This window comes from Anopheles darlingi, chromosome 2 (assembly GCF_943734745.1).
Source record: "Anopheles darlingi chromosome 2, idAnoDarlMG_H_01, whole genome shotgun sequence".
Classification (NCBI taxonomy): domain Eukaryota; kingdom Metazoa; phylum Arthropoda; class Insecta; order Diptera; family Culicidae; genus Anopheles; species Anopheles darlingi.
The window spans coordinates 42,519,403-42,539,402 of record NC_064874.1 but is presented as its reverse complement, the minus strand read 5'-3'; the positions used below and the strand labels follow the sequence as shown (position 1 = coordinate 42,539,402).

Genomic DNA, 20,000 nt, shown 5'->3' with positions numbered 1-20,000 from the left:
GCAGTCGCCAGTGTCCGTGAACTGGGCTATTTGTGTTTCTATCGCCACTGACGGGACTGTTCTACTCTGATACAAATCATATGAGTGCGACGAGTGACATTGTCCGATACGACTTTTACGTAACACCGACGTACCCTTAGTTCGACCATCGCTATATGCTAGTCATTTAACAAATTATCAACAGCACCTCACGTCAACCCACGACGAATCAACATCTGGAGCAAGCGTCACAGCATTTGACACATTTATTATTTTCTATGACGCGAAGAAAATTGAGCCCACATGCGACTCTATTAACTATTCACTTTGTTTAAAGAGGTCCATCATTTATCTTAAAGCACATGGGACTTTGAACAAAAGCCGATGGTCAGTTTACGTGATTTACTAGGTCAGCAGTATCCACTGTACTTCCAGTTTTACACACTTCCAGTATAACACACTCCAAGTCTCGTTCAATGAACGATGTAAACGGTAACCTTGACCTAAGAGCTGACCGCATGAGAATGTTGACAGACAACGGTGAATGCTTATAATGGACAGAAGAAAACAAGACTGTAATGAAACCTCATAGAAGACACATACACCTACACACACACACACGATCTGAACCATCTTCTACCAAGTTATTCAGAGAAAAGATGGAAAGGACAAGGGATGAGGAAACGATGAGGCGTCGTTTACCGTAATGAATTACATTCTCTCGAGTACATGGATATTTCCTGTTTATATCCCTCAAGTCCGCCGATAAATGGCACGTCAAGAAGCGAAAGCACTGACGGATCGATTAGCTCCGCTTGCTATTCCGTGGCAGAAGGTCGCAATATTGATTTATATCCGGCCAATACAGTTCTAATGAGGAACTATAATATGCAAACAACTATGGTTGTTGTTGGCAACTTGCTAAAGCAATCGCCACGCTAGTGGCGCAGAGCAATTCAAGATCAGTTCATTTATAATTCTGCGGAGGCGAATTTTTCGCTCATCATGTGTGGGTAGATCCATTCTTGTTTTCTCTGAACAACGTTTCGATAGGGGTTGTGTGTGGTAACAGAATATTTTAGAATTGTTTTTGTTGTTGGGATTTCTTGTATGGCTTTCCGAAAATTTCAAAATACCGACTGCAAATGAGATCTAATATAGCGAGTAAGTCCTGAACACTCGTTTGTCTAGACGACATCGAGAATAGCAAAAAATCGATTAAACTACCATATGTTTCTTTATAGAATTCTTCCACCCCGTATTTCAGGCACTATACTTACATGGTAAAATATTCTTATATCTATTCTTCGCACGGTTTTCGTTTCGTTGCCCTTCACGGCGCGAAAACGTGTGCCGGCACTCCTGCTGCTGTAGAGATTCAAATTCCTCCCAAAAGCCACCCTTGCCGTATGACTGGCCGCCGTTTTCGCGCTGCAATTGCTCTACACGGTCGTTGATGCCGGCAGCCGTAATACGCGTTGCATTGAACGGCTGTCGCAGATGGACCACAGTACCGCACGTTTCCACCATTGGGTTGCGCTTGTAGTACTCGATCAGGTCGCACAAGGTCGCAAACTTTTGCCCTCCGCCGACATCGTACATCTTTTCCTGTAATCAAAGTATTATGTATTCGATATGAAAGTGAAGAGAGCGTCAGTTTTTTCATACCCAGAATAAATCTAGCTAAACAAAAATGCGAAAAATTCTAAAAGAAGTTTCTCATCCAAATATCCTTGCATAGTTTACCATGCTATTTCGATGGCAATCACTTCCTGGAGACTATCTGGGCCTGAGCCTGATCCTACTATAATAGTGCCTGTTGAATCAGTGAAAGTTGTAACACTAGTCGATCATGCCCAATTGACGCATACGTGCGTATGTAAAAGACGTAATTATGACTAATTCATAGAATGTCGTCAGGTGACTTCTTCCATATTAATTGCGTCACTTGGGGAATTTTGTCTTCTCACAATCAATGCGGAATCATTCAGGTGCCGTAAAAAAATGCGAATTCATATCGATTAGTCAGAACCAATTTACTTTGGAATATTCCTTTATATATTGAAATTTAAATTATCTTCCGGGATTAGCTCTTGAATACCGATTGTTTCAGGACGACCAAATGGATTACTTTTAGCATGAACTTATGTTTTTCATTTACATGTCTTTCACTACGAAACAAACAGTTATTGTCACTAGGATTATCGCTAGAGGGACCATTTGTTCGACGTAAAAAGTACCGAACACATCCACACAAGTAACCTGTATACCGAACACACTTGGCAAAGCAAGTCTATGACTGAGCGTTTGAGTAAAGCTACGTCGTACATACATAGCTATACTTCAGGCAATCATAATGTCACACCGTTCGTCGCTGCGGGACGGTTCAAATCACTGCAAACGAGCAAGACCTTCGACGGTGCCATGTTAGGCAACTGGAAGAAGGGCTTTACTCATCCGCCATCCGCATCTACACGCACAACGTCACGGCTCCGACGCCAAGCTGCCGTCCATGCCGGCCAAGGTATGCGTCACTTGTGCGACCGTTAGTGCCAAGGTCACCACCGTCTGTGGTTGTCGCGACTTGTTGAAGGAAGAACATCACATCACGAGCAACGGTCCCCACCCCCAAAATACTGGCAAGCATATTTTGGTCTACACTGAGTATGCAGAGAATTATCGCTACGAATAGTAAACTACTTACATGCCATCGAATCATAACGTGCGTCACCTTGTCGTCGGCCCGGACCGAGAGCACGAAATCGCTGAGCTTGCTTTGAGATTCGCGCACTAAGAACGAGCCATTCTTACCGCGTTCCAAAATGAGCTTTTCCGCTTCTTTAGCGGACAGATTCCCGTGGAACCAGCTGAAACAGAGGGAAACGAAAGGAGTTGGTTAACGGTGGATAAACACAGATCATTGGGAATGTCATGAAGGTCTATTACAGCAATACCAAAACCGAACGCGGGTCAACTTACGCGAGTATCCACAAATCGATAAACACGTAAACAATCAACACTTTCAAGGCAACGGAAACCAAAAACACGTAATATGGCAGAGGGTTCAAGTTCAAGTTCAACCGATTAACCCATACGTGAAGCCTATAAGCGGCCACCACTTAGTATATGCTTTTACTATCAGATTCAGCACAAATGAACAAACACAATCTTTCAAATGAGAGACGATCCACTGTCTCCCAGAACTGCTAGATCACACACCGCCGATAGCAAAAACTGTTCTGCCACAATCGGTCAGTGGGGGCCATTGAGTCACCGGAGCTGTGCTCTTTAACTTTTCGCGGAGCGCGAAGTTGTGGTAGGGCTACAAGCAACTTCTGTGGTGCAACGAACGTGCAATATTTCTATAATAATATAGACGAAAACGATAAAATAATCCTCCTACTTGTTTAAAATAGACAAGAAGGATAGAAATTTTTAAAAAGGTTTGAATTAATATTTTTGTTACTATATTCGACTCAACTATATCTTCTTTGCAGTATAAAGTCAACAATGGTATGATTATTACAAATAACCTCAAAGAATCTCGTTGCCAAAAAGGACCAATCAAAAGTAAATTAAATCAGACAACGCCTTCCCTTAAAAACCTTACCGGAATGTTTGGAATAACGATCTCCACGAGATATTATTTTTGTTAAATTATTTAAATACGAATGATTGTGCTGCTGCTGTTTTCATACCGACGAGTGTTTCTCGGCCAGATATTTCGAGTAGTGGGGAGGACTAACTTTTGCTCGATTTCTCGAAAAAGAGGGGAATCCTCGGGTTCAAGCTGATTTTTTAAAAATCTGCACGAAACTCAATCAACTGTCAATCGAAATTATCAAGAAATTCTTATCACCTATCACCAAACAATCGTTCTGGTCTTTAAAGTGAAACCACCATAAACTAGAAAAAATGAGCTGTAGAAGAGACATTGCATTATTTTGGATGTTTATCGACTTGCTCGAATAACTCGTTTACATTCTGGAGGTAGTAGATTTTTGCCAAGTTTATGTGAATTTATGCTAAGTTTTTGTGAAACACTTCCCAAATTACATTGGAAACACCTGAGATAGAATTCAAAAACTCCAACCATCAGTTTTTTTTCATATCGATGAAGAGTAACGGACGTTACAAAGAGAAATTTCACCCTTACTCTCATGCTAGGAAAAGCAGGTGTTATCTGCCATTGTTGACGACGAAACAGAAAGCTTTTCGAAACAACTTGGTGCACATTAATAACATCAACTGCCCCTGCCACTAGGGGTTCATAGATTTAGAGCAGCTGCATTGCACGCGTGTTGCGCAGAGCGAGACGCGTTATCGGAGGGCTCGCTTGCGTAAGGTACCTGTTTCTATAAGTTTCATTACTTTTTTCTTCATGTCAACCCTAGCCCGGGCCCTCAGCAGGCGGGCTCAAGTGGTTATGGGCTAATCGTGAGCACAGCACAGATACACCCATACACCCCAAACGGACCAAACGGATGAGTCGCCTTGCGTGTGATCATCATTGACCAATCAATCAACAACCATCAACCACCCAATGACACATGTGTGCTGCAGCAGTCTAGTGTGTTTTTCCAGTTTTGGAAAACTTGCTTTAACCCAACCGCGTACTCTGTTCGAACAGCCATCGGAAGTATATTCTTGGTTTTTATATCCACTTGCCAATAGCGAACCACAGTGCGGTAAAGCAAAGCTTCATCAATAGTGAATTGAAATAATTTGCGAATGCATTTTGTATCCGTTAATGTCCCAACAATTGAGAAAGACAACTTACTTTATGAAATGATACAAATAGTGATAGATTAACAAATCAACGACATTCGCGAATCACTTCCTAGATAGGATCAAAACATTCGATTGGCACGTCTGCTTTTTAGATTCATGGTGGCGAAACCATCGATGAAATGATGGGCTTTAACATAATTTAGTTATTGAACGTGCATTACACCAACGTTAGCAGCGTTGTTTGGCTCCAACTGTCGATGCGTGCTAACTCAATTCGTTGTCACGTGGAGCTCACAATTGAATTGGTAATGATCATGCATTCAACACACGGAATGTCGGAACCGATCTGTTTGAGACTAAGAATTGAGTTGTCTTCTTACAGTTTATGTAGATGTACAGATGTACGGTGTTTAACACCGTGACTTTAACATGCGTGTTCAGTTCAGTCATAAACTATTTGGCGACAAAAACAATGCTCCAGGTAGGTACAATTTATACGTAAAGTTGGGACGGTGCCTACCATCTAACGCTTCAACAGCCATCATCATCAGGCTTATTTGTGGGCTTCTTTCGTTCTGACAACCACCCGTTCACGAACCGGTTCTATCAATTTGCACACCAACACAATAAATTCCGTTCTTTGCTATCCCGCCACTACCCCTAGCACATGGATGACATCTCTCCCACTGTGCCCAGCTATGCCTTGACTTCAACCGGAACGTTTGCTAAACATTTGTTCAGCAGCTTTCGGTTGATCTTAATAATCTACTCATACCTCACAATCATTTATCATCTCTTGTGTGCACAAAGGGCAACGCCAAGGAAACGATCTAGACGTGGATGCTAGGCGCTGCATAAATATTGTATTTTTCCTTCCGATTACCGACCACCATCACATTATTCCAGGTCGTCAACTTGATGTGATGTAAAGGCTTCTTAATTTAGCCTGGTCAGTACAGGAGATCTTCATCATGATCGATCAAAAAAATTATTAAAAATTAAATAACTTAATGAGAAGATCGCTGCTGAGAACACCGAGAGACGCTGAAGTGTCTTCCAATTGGAAGTTCATGTGGGGCATGAAAGCTATATTTGTTAAACATCCAATTAGATGAACAACCAATACAACAAACAGATCGACAACTCTGAAAAGTTGACACTGACAGCATATAATTAAGTATTTGAACAACCATAGCGAGAAATACAACCATCAACATGATTCTACAATCAACGAAGTTGATCGGTATAGAATTTGCATGTGAAAGAAATGACCTCCGACATTCGATCATCCACGCCACACAATTATCAGTAGTTTAGAAAATTAATGCTTCGCTGAGTATTGTTTCATTAAAAGATATGGACCCCATTCCAATCCCAGCTAATCACGTCACGTTTATGGAAATGTCATCCCTTCCAAGAATATCTCCAGGAATCCCTTACGTAACGCTGTGTGATGTACAGTAAACGCATGATGTACTTTGAATTCTCGCTAGAGACAATCCGATATAAATAGGTTTCTCCGGATACGCCAGGAATACATGTATCCAGTATGATCATACTTTCCATAATACTCAAGGCTTAGTTCATCATTCGAATGACTCGAAAAAAAACCTTACGCACACATGCATTTAATTTTCCAATAATATGCATTCTCTCTGTACAAACTATAGCTTGTAAGGCACATATGTAATGGATACCTTAATTTTAAAAAAACCCTTTATCTAAATATAGTCAATTTAAAACATCTCCGTATACTATACAAAATTGTTTGGTAAAAGTATTTATAGGAATTGAAATTGTGGCACACATTCACTTAAATGGATTCAAGAAAGGCGAATGGATCGAAAATCAAATAGAAATGCGAACCCTACTTGGAACATCCAACCGAAGGATCACTGCCTTGCAAGGAGTACAGACTTCGCCAAACTCACAACAGAAAGAAGTTGCTACGCAGCAAACTCACACTCCGGTGCACGCCCACCGCTTTTACGCAGTAAAAGTAATCCGACGTGACGACTGGAAGGTGTAATATTTGTCCAACCACAGATTGTCACTACTACACATTGCTACCACAATGGGGTCGAGGATTGTCAAGGGGCATATAATATCAACAGAATGAAGGGTATAAATATGCACAATAAGAAGTTAGCTGGTGCGTAACAGTGTCCCTCAAAAAATTGACCAGATGCTGTGGAGCATTGCATGATTTGCGGCCGCTTCCTGCAACGTTATATCTCGCCGGAACATTTCCACTTGACGACAATGCAACACCACAAACCTAGTTAAACACATAATTTAGATGATTGTTCTCTATACAAAATAACACCCATCAGACCCCTGAAGGTGATGCCTTGCTTAACCAATCAATCACCATTACGGAAAAGGACAAAAAGCATACTAACGGATAGAATAGCAGTGTACTCCGCAGTTCCGCTATAGCCGTAGAGATGATAATTTGCGCCACTGGTACAACTAGCAGGCTAGTGTCGAAGGTTGCAGGAAGCTTCGCAGGTGTACACGCGTTAGCCATTTCGCCCGATTCTTCCGACGTAGGCGTCGGTATGGCTGAATCGTGTTGCTCGTGTTCCTGTTCTAGCAATTCCTCCTGCAGGCGCAACTGATGCTGCTCCTGTCGCTCCTGAAGCTGTGCCTGTAGTTCATCTTCTTGATCGATTTCCTCTAATATTCCACTGTCGGCAGAGGATATGCTGGAGAAGCGCCGTCGAAACCCTTTTCGCCCCGTGCGAGAGAACATGCTTGGTCCTTTTTGAGAATAAGGTGCATGCTGCTGTTGTTGCTGGTGTGGATGCTGTCGGATAACGTCAGCCGGCGAGGACGATCTTCGCTTTAGATAGTCGACCGTACCAATCGTATTGGTTAGTTTGAGAACGTATTTTTTCAACATCATGACGACTGGCTGGTTTCGTACGGAAAGTAAACTTCAATATAGGTTCCACTGTTTGCCTTATTGCTTTTGCGGATCCACGGAGGGCCTGCGATCCAGACGAGGACTGATTTGCTATGGTCTTTATTACTTTTACTTTTTCACTTCAGATTGGATCAAATTGCCAATGTTTGACTTTTCCTTCTCCTCAGGAATCAGAAACTCGATGATTTGTTCAAAAAAGAATCCTCCACTCATTTTCACTGCTATGTTCAACACTCCACTCGTCGAAGCTGCTTAACTGGGCACAATCGTTCGCTTAACTACACAAGATCTTCTTTTGCAGAACTGTGAGCTAACTCTAGATCAGGTTTTCAAATGCTTAGCGATCGTGGCTATTGAACACAGAATTTGGAAATCGGTAGTCAAACTTCGTGAATCACTTTAACTAATTTGCTTCGAGTTGACTGCGAGCGGTCGCCTCGACTTCGAGATGCTTATGGTTACTGAATTTGATCCGTACTAAGCCGATCGCTGTTGATCGACTGTCATTTAATACGACACCGGACAGGTATCGGCTTCACTGCGCACAACCGGCTTCCAGGCTGGTGTTGGTGAGCTGGGCGGTCTCTATGACGCACTTTGGCGACCGTGCTAGTCGAAAGCTAAACGACAGACATCTCCAGCGACACCCCCCTTTGAGCGGGTTTCTGCCGTCCTCGGGGGCAATCTACACCACTCAACCCAATATGTAAGCCCACCCTCATACAGGTGTATCGCATCATGGCGAAGCACACAACTACTCTCATCCGCGATCACGACGATCACTAGGTAACCGCATTCTTCGGAGACAACTGGCACCACCATTCAGCCGGCATAATTTGGTAGCGAAACAAACAAAAAAAATTTAAAAAATACTCGCGGGCGTAAGATACCTAAGCTGCCGGGGAATATTGAACCAGCCAGAGCAGCACAGCGGCGCAAGTAGTAAGGCTTTTTGAAGTCGCACAGAGCGCACAACAAGAGGCATCTTCATCATCTTCGTTCGCAAACTTTCCGCACAAATTGCAATTTTGCAGTCTTGCCGTCAGACAGAGAGTTTACCAAAGTAATTTGAGCTTTTATGGTGGTTGTTGTTCGGGTGTCGTTCTTTAACATTGTCACAAGAGGCGATGGGACATGGTCAACCGAAAAGAAATGTAACAATGCAAACTCATTCAACGCACTCGCTCTCCTGCCCGTTTGCATAACCTTCAAAGTACAAAAAGGTTTTTTTTTAAGAGAAAATACATTTTAAAGGCGCAAAAAACCTGCTAAAATCTGTCGACTGTTGCCAAGGGGCACGTCTCTTTGAGCTCATTCGCACATATTTCTCAAGTGATGGGAAGCTTATGATGATAAATTTATTCAAAATATGAATGATGAACGAATAATATCCTACACTAACTGACTACGAAACTAGGTATAGATTAACAAACAGAAATAGATCGTTACACATGTTATTGGATCATCATTTGTAGGTGTTGTAGCGAACATGGTTGCCATATTTTCCATGACTCAAAAACCACCAAAAATCTCAATTTAATATTTGGATTTTAAAAGCGATTGCTTTCTGACCCCCTCTATTAAAAATTTAATACCTTGAACTATGTTTGTTATATGAATAAAAACAAACGGAGAGCAGGAAGCGATAAGTTTTTCAAAATTGCAACATTTTTACTTTTTCATCGTTACACTCTAGATGCGAAGGCATAAATAAAAAATGTCGTTCGTACTCCATTGTAAGTCTAGGTTGATGAATAAAATGACTCGACAGGTAGCTACAGAATCCAACGGTAGGTGTACCATCAGCGATGATTACACATTTTTGCAAGCGTATGTTAAGCCCAAATACGAAGATTTAGTATAGCACAAACGCAGTTTCCCCAACATACCATCCGAACCAATTTACATTGTTTGCCCACCTGGTGCTAATAAAAGTGTTTGTTAAATTATTGTCTTTTTATAGGTTGTGGTTGGTATAGCGCCAAAACATATGTTTTCAAGCAAACAGCCCATGTTAATCAATGATAACAACCAAAATGGTATTTTATCGCCCCGAAACAAATTCTTTGCTGCGCACAGTATTCGACGTCTATAGTCCCTTCAAATGAGTCACTTATCTGTAGGCTTGCGTTGAATTCCCGCTGATTCTCTTCTAAACATTCACGCTCACTCACGTTTTTAGGAAACGTGCGAATAAACGAGGGATATCCGCCGTCAGTTCGGGAATTGAGCATTTACCGGAGGAGGGCAAGGAAGTAAACGGAACGTGTCACTGAGTCTTTACAATTTAGCTAACTTAACATTCCTTGTGTAATGAAAAATTAAACACACTAACTAATGAAAAAAAAATGAATATGTTGAAATAAGGAGCGAACATTATGATGGACAGAAGACATTTTCAAAAGCTTTAAATTCATTTCGAACGGCTCAACAACATTCCTATTCATCTTATGCGTTTGTTGAGAACTGCTGTATATTTGAAATTAACGTAAATGGTACTCATCTGTAAACCTGAAGTGATTTTGATTCCTATCGAACCCCTGACAGATTTCTGTCTGCGCCCTTCAACTATCAAATAGAACGGATGTTCTGTGTCACGTGGTGTCGGCTATTACGTGAAACTGTAAACTGCCGTCAAGGTTAAGCTAAACAAAAAGGACGTGCTCTCTAGCCGCAATCACAGAACATGCATGCAGAAAACGGGACTCATGAGTCCTGTTAATGTGAGTTTGTTCAGGTAGCAGATAGGTTCATGAGTATCCGGCTTACAATTTATAATCCAATCCCCTTCAAGGCCCTGGCTGTTACTGCTTTCGAGGCGTACTTCCCGTATACGTTTGATCACGTCGACGAACAATGATGAGTTGGATGGTAACATCACAAACTGAAGTCTTGATTATTACGCATGCAGAGCGCGTATCGTTGCTACCGCCGGTAGAATGACCCCTGCATGCACTAAGCCAGGGACGAAAACGTCAGGAAGGTATTGCGTTTACCAGCGCACGTAGGCCTCTGACATCATTAGAACCAGAAGCCCTCGCGCGATGCGGACATATCAACTGCAAACATACAAAAATTCGGCCCACACAAAAAATCGCGCGATGCATTCTAAGGTAATGGGACCATCCACTGTACCCTAGTACATGCTGATTTCTTCCTAATACAAGCTTCGTTTGATTCGATGCGTTTAGATAAACGTCTAAACGAAGGTAGTCTTCAACATCTGACATTTGTTAATAGATGGCCGACAGCGTCATCTTCCTAGTAAACTGCTCGGCACTATCAACCGACAACCGTAGAGCCTATTGATGTAGAGGATTCCTGTCACAGAATGAAATATTCAGCCACTTGACTGAGATGCAAGTGATATTTAGGTTTAATTTCGGTAAAAAACCAATATATACACCTCAACCGATTCGGTAGGCTAACCGATTCTAATTGCATACATTTAGGGGCCGAACATTTCAAAATTTGGCGGTTAAATAACCAGTGGAATGAACAACAACCTTAAACATGAGATTAAATCAATTTATGGTGCGAAAAACTACCCAAATATTATCTTTCGACAGTAAAAATGTAATGGCTTCTCCCTCCCCCCTTCTCTAATAGCACTATTTAACGTTTATAACGTATTTTTCAAAGATATATAACTGAAAAGGTGTGTATGTTTTTGGGACAATTATTATGTCTAAATCATCTTTTTATCTATCTGGAAGGGACGGGGGAAGGTACAAGCGATGTACTAGGTATGTTCTCGCTCCCTCCCCACCCCTCCTCCACTTTCCACATGTATTTCTGTGTTCGGCTCATTCTATCGGTTATCTAACGGCTAAATTTTGAAATGGATAACCGCTAAAATTATTTGAATCGGTTGAGGTGTATGTTTTGGTTTTTTACCTTAATTTCAATTGCTAACGATAACCTTATTGCGCACTGTAGCGAACGCAAACATGTTATAAACACTACGGTTATATACGCAAGATGCCTGCTATACCATGAAGAAATACTCGATTCCAATGTGTAGGATGACATCAAATGTGGCAATATACTTGCTAAACACACAGAAAAAACATAGACTTGCCACTAACACTTTATACTATCTTCAATAAAATAAATTGTAAGTTAAAGAAACCCTTTCCATTTGAACCATTAGAATCTTACTTCCAGATAAATCTGGTTGGCCTTGCGATAACTCTCATCGTTCTGCTTCCTGCCGTTGATGTTGCATGTATTGTTGGTAGAAAATGAAAGTTTTGCCTTTCACATAACGTCACAGTCCATCAAAAGATTGTGCGATACGCCATTTATGAGACGAATGCGAGATAGAGAAGCAGGAAATGTATTGCTAATAGACAAGAATTTCCTGGTGAATAGGTGCCGGTCATCAATACGAAAGTGAAGGATAGTAAAGATCACTTCCGTTACATGTATCGAATGCGAACAATTATTTCATGCATTATTGCTAATAAATAGTAACAGACAGTAGATTATTAAGCAACCAAGATGAACAATAACAAATAATCAGGACTCGAATAAATCATAAAGGTGGTATAGAATACTTTAAATTCTCGCGACAAAGATTGAGTGCTCAATAGCGTTTTAAACGCACCGCTTAAACAGTCGCAAGTTGCTATTCCGACACCGGACACTATGCCATGTTGATCCAATGCAGTATGGCATTGTCACAAATGAGACAATTTATATTCCAGAACGGTTGAGCCTGGCGACAACCTATATGACGTCACTAAAATGTATGGCCCCACAGTTATGCTTCATGTTGCTTAGTTGAAAACATCGGTTTAAAACAACAACGATTTCTAGCCACGCGTTTGTATAAAATCACTGAACACAACAGCGTAAATGCAAAACGCTTGTTATCATTGAATAGGATACATAGCACAATCAAATATGAAAAAATAGTCATATTACGGATGAAAAATTGTACTGAACAATTAATTACAAGCAATCTTTCCAGTTTTCTACAAGCACCACAGTGCCCATTTAAAATGGGGATACTAACTCATAGTATCGGAAGGAGATCAAGGTCATGGTTAGCCTTTCATAAAACGATTGCTACAAGTTTGTTTTTAATGATGCTGTATCCAGTTTCCACCGGAAATCGCGTTTGACATAAATACACATCTTTAAACCGGTTCAAACCGCCAGTGTCATCACTACCAAAAGCATCCATGTTGCCTCAATGTCTGGCGCGGGATTCGATCACGAGACTTTTGTATCTTTTCAATGACAACCACTAAAAACTGGTAGACATCTAGGAACCTACCAATGCTATTCAAATGGTGACTAATCTAACCTTTGGAATCTAGGCGGGAGTTTCTGCAAAAGAACCCTTGACCTGTTGAAAAGTATGTCCTCTAAAACTGTATACGTTCGCTTAACAACAAATCAGACCAGAGTATTCCTATTAGCATACTAATTTACATAAACATAAGCAATTAATGGTAGTTGTTGATATGTTCAAACATCTTGTGTTAAACTTGTGAATTTGCAGAAGAGGATTCCAACACAGCAAATATATTACTTGGAATCATAATTTTCACATTAATCCTATAAATTTGCAACAAATATAAATAAAATAACGATTATAAAAGGGATACAACCCTTCAAAAAGTTTTAAATCATAGCATCATTGTTAATATCTTTTGCTACGGTAGCTGTTGATTTTGAACGACAAAACCCCTCATTTACAAGTCAAGGCATTAAAAATGGAAGAATTATTACAGCCTACCACCGGTATTAATTGCTTTAGTTGAAAACAATATTGAATTTCTGGATACCGCACTGAAAAACCTTAGACATTTTACTTTGTCAAATGATTATAAACTGTTATAGCCCTACCTAATCAGGCTTTTGAATGAATTGGTTTAAAACCTATTGCTAGAAATAGCTATCTTTTTACGCGTGGCTGCTTACTTGTTCAATAGAATAACTGAACAGCTGTTTTAATTAGGTGTTACGTAATACTTCAACATTCGCAACTCCAATTAAAACCCTCTTTTTAAAGTGAAGATAGATATATTGTAGTGCTCCATCAATTACTATTTGAGGCAGTTGTTGACCATTTTATTTACAAATTATTTTAGTTATTGGGAATGTCTTCTTGTGATTATTTTTGAAAAAGAATAGCAATAATAATTGACACGCGTAAGTCAAGTTCTGAATAAGGAGGGTGCACTTATTTTTACTTCTAGTGTACCAATACTTACCGTTCAGTTGTCGGCTCAGCACAAATTAATGGTTGCTTTAATTCAATGATTTGTCCATTTTTTTCCTTCAGTTGGCCACCATTTTCCATGTAATACTGCACGAGTTCCGACAATGTAGCAAACTTTTCACCTACAATCAATTGAAACAAAAAAGGAATCATGATAAACTGGCTATCCGTAAAACACCAACGCCGCAATGCAACTCACCTCCATAGAGATCGAAAAAATCTCCATTGTTCTGAATCTTAATGTGGGTCACCTCCTGGCCTCTGCGAACTGAAAGGGTAAAAGCTCCTGGACTAGACGAGGAATGTCGTGCCAGAAAGGAACCATCAAAGCCCCGCTCCAGCAGCATGGTCTCCGCCTCTACTCCCGATACCGATCGATGGAACCATCTGAAACAAGGAAGATAATAGGGTGGTTTACATTTCAGAATCGTATGGAATGAAGAAATCTAAATAGTTTACATTGATATTTCATAGAGTGCCACATTTTTTACCGTCCAAACCAATCGACCTCAGAATAGATGTTATAAATAGAATCTTCATACGGTGATGATTGCAAATCAGAAATCAATCATTATTAGCGGTAATCAGTGGGCGCGACGTTCAAATAAAGCGGAGGAGCGACGTTCAAATAAAGTGCATTCGTCATCGTCCCATCAGGTGAATCGAACACGTGCCAAGTAGTCCGAGAGTTTCTCACCATTCTAATCGTCTCGTTCGATTAGCTGCAGCTGATCACTGCAACTGCTAGGGGTACCATCTTGGATCGCGGCCAAGCAGATTGGCCCTCGCGAAGGGCAATACACTGCCACCCAACACATCACCGTCGTGTCACCTTTCATCGGCAGCAAGATAAAGTTCAATCAACGGGTGACTTGATGATGAGTGGATGTACCGTGATGTGGAGCATGCATCTCGTGATTTAGAACAAATCAACATTCTTGCATAGCATTGGTTTAATAACAAACAAAACCGATAACGTTGATTAGGCTACAGTAAGGCATGTCTAAACATGCGATAGACACAGCCTGCACTATGAAATATATCAGTAGTTTCGCAAACGGATGTGTGATGTGAGCATGGCTTACGTCCAGACTGTTACAATCTGGAAAAAAAACAGACACGGCTCAATAGTGTAGCGGCCTTAACAACAATGAATTTTGTTATAAGCGAACAGACGCACTGTCGCCAATGGCACAATGGCACAATCAACCGTTGTGCAGCAGAGGTACCGACAGTGTATAGCTCTGCTGAACTTATGTTTTACTTTTCAAACATTTTTCGGTAGAACAAATATTCGCCTGCTCCCGATCTTATATTTTTTATATTTTTTTTAGTTATCGTAAAAATGTGTTAATATTACGCGTACAGCGGTGACGGACGTGGGAAAATATTCTTATCGGTATGAAGTGAACCATCATTCATCATAGTGGCTTGCCAGTATGATCTTTTCCCACAGATTAAAGTTAACGGTATAAGACTGTGGGCTTGAAGCATTAAAACGGTTTTAATAGTAACTGTAGGCTTTTTTGTGTATCCTCGAAATTGTAAATTGGTTACACAATTGCCACGTTACAAAAAAAACATATGTTTTACCTCGTGAAAGCATATTCCGGGTAGAAATGGGCTTTATCTGATATAGCCATCGAACAGTGTTCAAATACATTAAGTAAATAAATATGTTACGCTGAAAAGAAGCGCTCTGTGTAGTAGATTGACCTTAATTTCGCATATTTTCATTAAGTATTACAAACACTGTGGCTGCAGTGAGTGAGTACCAGGGACAACGCGAGCGAGGAAAAAGTGTTGCGAGGAGAGCCGTGAATCGTGAGATTGGCCGTTTAATGCATTTTATGACCCGTTTTAATTCAATTGACCCCTCCAACATCACACCAACATGCGCCTAACTCCCTCAACTTGAAACACACCCCGTTGCCTCTAATTGAGTTGGCCAATCGAAACAGAGCCACGAGTTGAGCTGCACTACGAGTGTACGTTCCAAATTTATTCGTGAAAGCTCACGCACTTCGAGGTTGAGCACACTTTACCTGCTGCCTGCAGGAAGATTCACAGTAAAAAAAGTAAACCGAATTTACGGGTCGGAATGTTTCAGATATTTCCACCCCATGCTGAATGCACTTGGCACGAACCATTCTGCATTGCCTAATGACCTTCAATGAACCGGCGCGTACTATTCTTAAGAGATGGCACGTAATAAGGAGAATATAACGGCCTCGTTTCTGTGCAACTTGTAGCCTTTCTGCAACCACTCGGTTGCATGAGGATGAGGAGGAGCGTGCATAATCTCGACGATAAGAAAGCGGAGAGCTTCTTCCTGTTGAACGTCGCGATGAAGCTAAACCCGTGAAACCCTGTGCATCTGTTACCTTCGAGAGGAGAGCGAGGCCATTCTGGTGGTTTGATGTTGGCGACGGCTGGAAGGAGCTTGAGGTGTTGCACAAAATCCTCAAAAAACACAAATCACAACACACACGGAAGGACACCCCCGACCGCGATCGTTCTCGCTTGTCTCACCCCGCTACCGCACAAACACTCATTTCATTCCGCACGATCCGCTCAGACGCAGAGTCCTCAGAGCCTCCACGGGGGCACTTTTTCGCGATTTTTGGCTCGAATCGGCCACCACTTTCACCGCGCACCTTCTCCACTCCTTTCCGGTCGTGTTCCTGGCCAAAAAACGGGGTTTCCGGTTATTTTCCAAAAAAAGACCACACACACCTCGCGACACTTTGTTTTTTGTTTCGTTCTGCATGGGCCCCTTCTGCTGCATGACCATATTCTGCTGCATGGGCATATTCTGCTGCATGGACATATTCTGCTGCATAGACATATTCTGCTGCATGGGCATATTCTGCAATCTGGCCAGCAGAGGATAATTCATAAATGGGGCCGCATTCAAGGGTTACCCCTTTCAAAATTTTGCGGTTAAATAACCGATGGAATGGACACAGAAAGGGGGGAGTTACTGCGTCCTTTTTACGCCCTTCCTCTTCCAGATAACTAAAACAACGGTTTACCATAAAATTTACCCCAAAACCATACACAGCTTTTCAGCTTATATAAAAATACGCTAATAATGTAGTAATTAAAGGGGAAGGGATAGGCCATTGGAAGATTCCGGACTATTGGATTGGAGGACTGGATATACTGGATTTATAAAAGTTTTTGCAAATAATTCTAAACCTATAACTCTGATGTTATGAGAAGGAAAAGGGGCGATTGCTCTGTGTCAATAGGGATACTCTAGCACAAATCCGAAACACGCTTTATCGCTTCTTGAACTCTAAATCTGCTTGATTAAAAAAAAACTACTCAGTTACGGAAAAAAATGCCAGCTATAGCTCAACCTTAATTATTTCATCGTTTATTTATCACTTTAAAGACCTTGCTAGTAACATACATGCTGCAACTATTACTATTCTTATGATTCAGTCTCTAGGGTTTACCGTATCGCCTAAGTTTATTCGGTTGCTAGCAGTGCGATCATCGTGACGATACGCTGATCCTTCCTTCCGACACGTTCCGGCTGTAGATGTTCGGTATGAAGAACGATAGGACGGCGCAGGCGATGAGCGATACTCCGGAAATCCAGAACGTTAGCTCGCAGTGGGAATCCAACAGAACACCCACAATATTAGCTCCGACGACGCTACCGAGCCTTCCAAACATAAGAGAAATGCAAACCGCCATAGCGCTAATGGAGAAGAAAGAGAAGGAGACACATTATTCCCTGCAGAATCGAGCGAAAACAGGACTGCTCCCGTGGCGACTTACCGCAAGTTCGTTGGAAATAAATCCACCGTACAAGCATTGACGACGCTGATACAAAACCCGCAGGTTAGTAATATCAGGTAGAACCAGATGGCCAACAGGGGCAAATCGATGTAGACGATCAAAATGCCACTAATTCCGCATACGCCAAATACAAACACCAGAATAGGCAGTCTTCCGACAGCATTCACGATAAGGCCTATAACGGCGAAACCGACGGCGTAAATCGTTTCCAGCACAAATGAGTGCTCGTAGGCGGAGATGTCCAGCTTTTGGTGACAGACAGCACCCTCAGCACCAAGTCCCGCCGTGGCGTTTGGCTGCTGTGCTACCTGACTGATGTCCACGCGGGTTGCATAGACCGCCCGACAGACAGTTATTCGTTCCACGCCGGCATCCTCCTGCTCGGCAATCCGGTTCAGTATGTCCGGGAAAAACATGTACATACCGTTCGAGGTCAGATAAATGCCGAATTGCAGAACACAAATGATCACCGTGCGCTTTAGGTACGATCCCATGAACAAAGGCGCCGTCTGATGCCACATCTGCTTCAACAGCTTGAATACGCTCTTAGTGTTGGCGGCCTCCTCACGCCTTTGTTTCGTTTGTTCCGCTTCCGTCTCCTGCAACAGCGAGTTGATCATCAGTTTCGAAGCCTTTCCCCTGGTGTTCCAGCGGTACATGTGGTGGACAATGGCGATCGTTTCTTGCTCGTGGCCGTGCGAGAACAGAAATTTCGGGCTCTCGGGGAAGTAGAGCAGAGCTAGGGCACTGACTAGGCTGGGTAGCCCGCAGACGACGAGAAACAGGCGCCACGGTTTGTAGACGATGTTTAGCAGCGGAATCGTATACTCCCATTCCTGGTTGATGACCAGCCAGGCGATCAATGGCAGCAATATGCAGCCAACTCCGAACACAAAAGATGCACCCATTATCGCCCGGGAGCTGTTACGTTTTGCGTGGAACTCTCCCAAGTAGGCGTAGATTGTGGCCGATGATCCAGAAATACTAGAGCGATAATAGAGCGTGCGAGATAATTAGAGCTTGCTATGAGCGATACCATCGACTACCAAAACACAAGCGCATTGCGGCAAACTTACAAAAATCCCGTCAAGAATCGCGTAACCGTGATGATCCAGAAGTTGGTCGTAAAGCTGGACAGCACGGTGGAGGTAAAGGCAAGGAAAAGTGTTGGCACTATGACGGTTCGTCTGCCTTGGGTGTCAGCGAGAAAGCCCCAAAGATGGGAACTACTAATGATGCCAGCAAACGAAATTGCACTTAGTACCCCCTTTTCCTTGGTCGTCAGGAACAAATCACACTCTGCTACCGGCAGCACATAGCTTATTCCTAACGTTTCTAGTAGCACTCCTGCCAGAATAATGCCTGAAATCGCTATCAGACACACATTGTATAGGCCGAATCCTGCGCACGAGGAAAACTGGGCGTTACATATTTTACTGAATTAGAGACACGGCAGATCTAGTTAGCTTACGGGTCATTAAGAGAGCTTCGTCAAGCTTCACAGGATGCTGGTATGTGGTCTCTTTTGGTTCTGGAATGATCGGAGCGGAAGCAATGGTTTATTAACCACCCGGGAAACCACTGGCTACTCAGGGAGTCGTGCTACTTACCGGGCAGTTTTTCAATCGAGTCCTCCATCGCTACAAAGTAGTGCACAGGTGGTTAATGAATGGCGGCGGCTGACTTTCTCCGTGTCAAACTTCTCTGCATTCTCGATGCTGGGATGCTGATTTCATGGCTTTATATGTGCACCCCCTTGGGACTCGTATCTCCGGACGAGGCTGTAAATCTTCGCATACACCGGTACACAGGAAAATAGCCCCCCCGTTGGTACGCTCGCGGGAGAGCTCGTAAAACAAACGCGAAACTGTTTAACCTAACAACAAGCCGTAGTCGGGCGTCAAGCAGCGCTTTTATCAGATCTGGGGGGTATCAGATTAAACAAAGGACCATAATCTGTCAGTCTCTAGCCGACGCCTGGAACCAGCTTCCGTGGATTCGTAGATATTGTGGTCGCTGCGCGCGGTACTATGTTCTTGTATCAGACCACCGGCGCGTCACCGTTCTCAACCTGCGTATAGTGACGACACAGAACATTCACGGCTTTCTGCAATTCATTGCTGCAATATCGGGCTCAAAACAAACGTTCTTTACTCTGGAATAATCGAGGTAACCCGTTTACTAAAATGTCCACACGAACGATTGCTGAACACGAATAAAACGTATAAATGAAGCTCTATATGTTACAATACTGAAAGCACTTCGTTGCTTCCTTCGAGAATTCCCATTTTTTTTAATTATTAGAACAGTTGT

General features: G+C 42.2%; 2 protein-coding genes across 5 annotated transcripts in view; both read right to left on the bottom strand.

Moving 5' to 3' along the window:
* Positions 1-16,620, bottom strand: part of LOC125949279 (tyrosine-protein phosphatase corkscrew) — a 22,096-nt gene extending 5,476 nt beyond the window's left edge. For 2 of the 4 annotated variants that reach the window (XM_049676181.1, XM_049676182.1), the window contains exons 1-3: positions 7,113-8,129; positions 2,684-2,846; positions 1,260-1,587 (exon numbers count right to left, since the gene is read on the bottom strand). In XM_049676181.1, coding sequence (XP_049532138.1) covers positions 1,260-1,587; positions 2,684-2,846; positions 7,113-7,618 — 997 coding nt within the window. In that variant the 5' untranslated portion in view covers positions 7,619-8,129. Of the gene's footprint in view, positions 1-1,259; positions 1,588-2,683; positions 2,847-7,112; positions 8,130-13,866; positions 13,997-14,073; positions 14,262-16,258 lie in introns of those variants that run through there. The other 2 variants (XM_049676183.1, XM_049676184.1) reach the window with 2 other exon arrangements.
* A 633-nt stretch (positions 16,621-17,253) lies between these two features.
* Positions 17,254-19,416, bottom strand: LOC125949314 (synaptic vesicle glycoprotein 2B-like). Its single transcript, XM_049676262.1, has 5 exons — positions 19,298-19,416; positions 19,159-19,218; positions 18,764-19,088; positions 17,667-18,671; positions 17,254-17,586 (listed from the first exon to the last, which is right to left on the bottom strand). The coding sequence occupies exons 1-5, from the start codon at positions 19,323-19,325 to the stop codon at positions 17,376-17,378; spliced, it is 1,629 nt and encodes a 542-aa protein (XP_049532219.1). The 5' UTR covers positions 19,326-19,416; the 3' UTR covers positions 17,254-17,375.
* Between the last annotated feature and the right edge of the window lie 584 nt (positions 19,417-20,000).